Raw genomic sequence first — 6,207 nt, 5'->3', positions numbered from 1 at the left:
TTCCGACCCTAAATCTATGAAACTATGAAACTATAAGATATATGGTAGTGCCCAATGAAAGAATCCCTCTCAGCACTGACTGTTGAAGTCATGGCAAGTCAATATATTGAATACATTTGGGCTTCCTCTTCACTCCCACAGTTGCTCTGTGCCTGTCTTCTCATTTCCAGTGAGTCTCGTTTCTTTGCCAGCCTTAAATGTCTGTCAAATACCACAAAACATCCATGTAGGTGAGCAGCTCTTTCTCCCCCTCTCTTTGCCTGTCTCATATGATTAGTTTTGCCCCACTCTATCAGAGAGAGCTGAATCAGGTAGCCCTGTGCCTCATCTGCATATAAATTTTTGGAGGATCCCACGACTTGTGATTAAAAACACCTGTTTCCAGTCATTAGTGGGTTAGGCTAATTAGCACATGGATCCTTTGTGGGGGGTATCTGGAATATTCACATATAATAAGCAGTGCTGAGCTATGGGATCACTATGGTTTGAAATGCTGTTGACTATGGTGGAGCCCAGCCAGATGAACTGTATGGAAACTCATGAGCTTTTTTGCTTTGGACTAATATGCATAATTTGTGCTATATGTAAGTAGAAACAAAAGTGCTGCTTAAAAGTGTGTTTATGGATTACCTGTATTAAAACTTGCAGCTGTTTCAAAAAAGCATCAGTGTATCAATTCTGGATGAACTAAGTCTATGGGTACCTGTAATATTTTGCCTATATGCAAATTACTACAGGTATTTTTATTTCAAGATCTGTGTTTTCAAATTTGCCTCTTGCTTCCATGTGCTCAGGGAGAGCAGGGTCTGACAGTAAGGAGTGGGGAAGGGGTTGGAGGGGGCAGAGGGCAAGGTGGGTCTCTGCCCAGATTTATTTTCCTTGCTGTAGCAATGGGAGGGGGGCAAATTCAAGGCAAACATCCAATAAGATTCTATACCTGGAAAATTAGAACTAATGCATACATTTTCCATATATAGAATCTAATTATTAGGAGGGGTGAGCTTGTATTCAGGATCATCTTATATATGAGTAAATACGGTATATCCTCTTTAGTGTTTGAAATCAATAATAGCTTGCAGCAGTGAGTTTCGTAGATGAATTATGGATGGTATACATTTTTAATATAAAAACTTTCTTACTCATTTTACATTTTTGTTGTCTTTGATTTCACTTAATGACCCCATTCTTACGTTAGTACAAGAAGGTAAATGAGTAGAATTTATTTTCTGTTTGCCAAAGATACCGCATGTAGTGTTCTAGCATATATTTCCATTTTGAGGGCTTTTTCACTGGGGTGCCCATAGTGATGGCCAAAGTTTTCCATATTCATTTAGAAGCAGTTGTGTCTATGGGAATACTATTTCAGTATTTATAACTAATTTCCCTATGTTAGTTTTTTCTAATTCAGCAGTCTTGAAAGAAAGCAAAGCTTAAAACAGTGTTTGTTATTGATTTTCTGTGTTTTACCAGGCAGACGTATAGGAACAGAAAAGCTATGCAGAGATCGTCTAGAAAAGACTATTATTCTGTTCACTAAAGTGGTAGGTATCAAGTTTGCAGTTAGCTACTGGAATAATTTAATCCATGTTAAATGCATATATTTTATATATTCTAAAGTTGCAACAACTGTAGTTAATAGCTTGACTGTTGCAAAATACATTTTTTAAAACTTTCATTCTTAAAAAAAAGTGTTTGATTTTGTTCATGTTGACAGTAAGGATTGTCATAATGTAAGGTATTCTTCCTCATCTCAAGTATAATTAATTGCACTTGAAAAGTAAAGCTGTGCCTGATGTTTTGAAATCTGTTATTGGCATGTACCTGTCTTCAAAATGAATTGTAATTTTGGGACTAATGATGAAAAGTAGTGTGAAACAAACCCCCACCCCTACGCTGCTTTCTCAGGTATTTTGCCTCACTTTGAGGGGTATGGTGACTGTATTGAACAAAGGATTACTTGTGATTAGTTTGTTTAAAAATAAAACCACTAGAATTTTTAATTACTATTTTTCTAAGCTGTCAACAAATTCTGCCCAAGAGTTGCATATTTATACCAAAGGAGATATTTACATACCATTCTACTTTTTCATTTGAACCAACAATTGGAAAGCTTAGAGAGTATTCCCAAGTACATTGTTCCTTGCTTCTTAATGTGTATCACAAAAGTAAATGCATTCTTTTCACATGCTTGCTATTCATGAGAGTTTATACAGATGCAAGCTTCTTGTGTCACAATGTCCGTATGTGACTTAGCTACTTCACTAAACTTTGAAGGAACAAAAGAATTCTAGAGTAATGGTCAGAAAGCTGTGTTTTGTAGAACCTATAGAACCCAAAGCTTCAAGGAAGAAAACATCATCTATTAGTGATATCAGCAAGTGGAGAACGTGTGAAAATATACCACGACCCTAGAAAATTAGTATCTCCTCTCTTTTGCTCTCTTGTGATATTTAGCTGTGAACAAGCTTATTAAGAGAAACTGAATGGAAGTCTGATCTTATGCTGAGACTGAGTTTTTTAAAGGGCATTTAGATTGTAGCAATATAGATGAGGCAAAACTTGCGGGGGGGGGGAAGGTTCTTAACTTTCACCACTCAAGCAAACAGTGTAGCTTCTGTCTTGTTACAAACCATTTCAGAGCAGAGAGAAATTACAGTTATGGACTTTTGTCACCCTTTTGTTAATAGATTCAGCTTTTGGGCCATGCCAAAGAGAAACAAAACTAATTTTTAAGTTTCTAGCCTGGTGAGGATATCTTTAAAAATATATAGTTCAAAATAATTCTACAGCTGATCACTAAAGTTTAAAGGATCAAAAACTTGGGCTGGAGTGGGAGAAAGTAATAAGACTTTCCAAAACATTCTTTTTTACTGAAAATAATTAACTTATAATAGAGATGTATATCAGAGGATCAGCTCTAATCTTTTCCAAACTCTTGCATGTAATGGGCACATCCAGACAAGTGTGCACGTGCCTCTTGCAACATCCCAAACCAGTTTGAGATGCTATAAGAGGTAAGCTAGGAACAAAAAAATGTTCCCCGTGCTGCATATTTGCTGCATATTTGCAGTGTGGGGTCAAAATTTTGATACCTGATGATCCAGGTATGAAAAAATACCCCGGGGGAAAAAAGTGGGGCAACTGGAGGCTCAGGTTCCCCACAGAGATGCTCTGGTAATCAGCCAGAGCATTTCCATGGCTGGCCCTTGCCCCAGTGCTGAAGCACATTGCCTGCCCATGCAGGGCAAAGAGTGGTGTAGGCTACAGTGACCTGGACCTGGGTTCCATGCCAGGTAAGTAGGAGGTTTAGGGAGGGTGGGGAACCATGGTGGGGGAGCAGCTCAGGAGGGGTGGGTCCCCTGCTTGGCCCCGGCCCCTCCACATGGCCCGCACTCACTAGCAGCAGTAGCGGCTGTTGGGGCCTCACGGCACAGCCCCCTCTGGGGGATAGCGTGTCTTGGGCCCTGGCTGTCTGCCACCTGTGCTGCTACATCGCGCACATGTGGCCTGGCGTGCTGTTGGGCAGCTTGGGGCCTCTGGGGCTGTCACCTGGGACCGGTGCTACTCAGCCCGAGTGGCCCTGAGCTTCCTGACGGCGTGCAGTGCCCTACTGAGCTGGCCCACACCTGCATGATGTGGCAGTGGCAGCGTGGGTGCCAGGCAGCTGGGGCCAAGCCTCGCTGCCCTGCGCTGTGGGGGTGGGGGCTTTGCCCTGAGGCCCCGAGTGGCCCTGACAGCTGCTACTGCTGCCAGTGAGTACGGGGGGGTGGGGACTGGGGCTGAGTGGGGGAGGCGGCGGGGCTGGTGCGGGGCAGGGAGCATGTGGGTCCTGCGAGGAGGGCAGTAGCACCCCTGTTGTTGAGCTGTGGGCTCCTGTTGGGGGATTTTGGCCCCTGTGGGGTGGAGCTATGGCCACTGTGGGAGGCAGTGCACGAGCTGTGTGGGAGCGGGGCTGTGAGTTAAGTAACTTTCACTTTGATTTTTTTTAACAGCTTTTGGACTTCTTGGACCAACATCCTTTTTCATTCACCCCTCTGATTCAGAGATCATTGGAGTTTGCTGTAAGCTATGTTTTCACAGAGGCTGGTGAAGGCGTTGTATTTGAGCGTTTCATTGTCCAGTGTATGAATCTCATTAAGATGATTGTAAAAAACTATGCGTACAAGCCATCAAAAAATTTTGAAGGTACCCTTGCTTTTTACTCAGCAAGCTTTCTAATCCTTAATACTTGCTAGCTGTGACCCAACACTAAACCCAGACATTTAAAAAAAGTTCCAAATCCTTAATACCACAATAGCTAACATTATTATATGTTATTTTGCCTGTGGAAATGATACTGTTTTGGGACAGACTCCCCCAAATGCTACATAAATAGCATTTTGTAGTTATAGGCAAGTATCGATCTTTTGGATTATGGTGTAAACGTAAGAGTTCTGGTCAGATACCTGATGAATCTGTTTGTGGCTGACAAGTCCAATTGGAGAGCAGCACAGATTGTTTTAAGTTTCACAGATCCATGCGTTTTCTGAGTTGGAGTCCAAGTTTACAGCATGTTGCTTTCTTTCTTTCTGTGCTTCCACCCTATGGATGATTTAAGCATATAAGAAATAAGCAACAAAATAGTTTTCCCATATAGAAATACAGTGAAAATTACTGCTTTGGCTTTCTGTAAATCTCATAGCATAAAGAATCCTCATTTAGGTCCAGGGCCTGGTTAATTTTAAAATTATCAAGTTGGAGGTGCTTGTTGCATTTTCTGGGAAGATGTATGGTAAAAGAGCTTTAATTGTTTGCTGTAATTGACAACAGGTCTGATTGAGAGAGAGACAAAGTAAAAATTTTGGGAAAGCTCTTGAATTCATTGAAGTTTCTCATTTTTTGTACTGCATGACCATTTAACAACATGCTGGCTCTAGGTAAAAATCGTTTACTCCAATAGGTAGATAATTAACATTGTATTCCCTAATGTTGAAACACATCTTTGAATAGCACTTACTACATTTCAGTTTTAACTTTAGTATTGCAACTGAATAGTTACTAGAATTAACTGAGTCTTGGAACTTAGCATTTCATTTTCATTTCCAATTTAAAATAAGTTTAAAAGGTTCAAACATTTGTTTTAACATCCAACGATGATTTAATTAAATTACACATATCCAGTATTTAATGCTTAGAAGGATGGTCTGTAGATTTTCAGTAGTCACTGAGTAATTTTTTGAGTATTGTAGTATTGGTAAAATCATCTGCATAGACTATTTGCAGAATTATCTGTTTTGGCAATGCAGCTTGCAGTTTCAAAATTATGTTTAAATTGAACTGTTGTACTTAAATCTGAAATGTAAACACATTATGTATGAAGAATACAATGTATCATACATAATTTGTAATACTTTTTGGGGGACAGAGTGAATTTTATGAGAATGTACAATTCTATTAATTATTTTGAGTTAAAATTAATTATAAATGGAGCCTTGGAGACATTTAAAACTTTGTATCAAACCATTTTATGTCATGAACAACCTTATTAATGAAGGAACATATAACTTCTCTTGTAGTTGATGTTCACTGAAATCTTCAGTGTTAATATAGTTCAGGACTTTTTAGGCTTCATTCTTCTTTTTGGTTTTGTTCTTTATACCTGAAAATTTTATTTTGAGTCTTTCTCAATACTGAATTCTCAATTTTTAGAGAATTTCCCAAAGAAAACGTCCTTTTAAAATAGCTTCCCCTTATTGCTGTCACAAATGATGACACTACAAGTATTAGGTAAAAATCTATATAGAATATTACATATTACTGCTAGCAGAAATGACCTGTTTTAATATGGCTACCTTTTTATATTTTGTGTGAAGCCAAGTTGGTTCAGGAAAGAATGTACCTCCTAACAAGAAAGAAAGCCACCATGTGTTCTTGAGGACAGATACTTTCATAGATACGTGGATGGTAGGGTTGGAAAGGATCTCAATAGATCATTGAGTCCGACCCCCTGCCTAGGCAGAAAAGAGTGCTGGGGTCAGATGACCCAAGCCAGATGCTTATCCAGCCTTCTCTTAAAGACCCCCGAGGTAGGGGAGAGCACCACCTCCTTTGGAAGCCCATTCCAAATTTTGGCCACCCTTACCATGAAGAAGTTTTTCCTGATATCTAGCTTAAATCTGCTCTCTGTTAGTTTGTGACCATTGTTCCTTGTTACCCCAAGAGGTGCCT

The 6,207-nt window shown here is 39.7% G+C and overlaps 1 protein-coding gene across 1 annotated transcript in view; it reads left to right on the top strand.

Moving 5' to 3' along the window:
* Nucleotides 1-6,207, top strand: part of IPO11 (importin 11) — a 350,536-nt gene that overhangs the window by 103,488 nt on the left and 240,841 nt on the right. Inside the window, exons 9-10 of the mRNA XM_019517805.1 lie at nucleotides 1,471-1,541; nucleotides 3,993-4,185. Of these exons, the coding sequence (XP_019373350.1) occupies nucleotides 1,471-1,541; nucleotides 3,993-4,185 (264 nt within the window). The remainder of the gene's footprint in view (nucleotides 1-1,470; nucleotides 1,542-3,992; nucleotides 4,186-6,207) is intronic.

Source organism: Gavialis gangeticus, unplaced genomic scaffold (assembly GCF_001723915.1).
Source record: "Gavialis gangeticus isolate Ggan-Ray unplaced genomic scaffold, GavGan_comp1, whole genome shotgun sequence".
Lineage (NCBI taxonomy): Eukaryota > Metazoa > Chordata > Crocodylia > Gavialidae > Gavialis > Gavialis gangeticus.
This window is presented reverse-complemented; position numbering and strand designations above follow the sequence as displayed.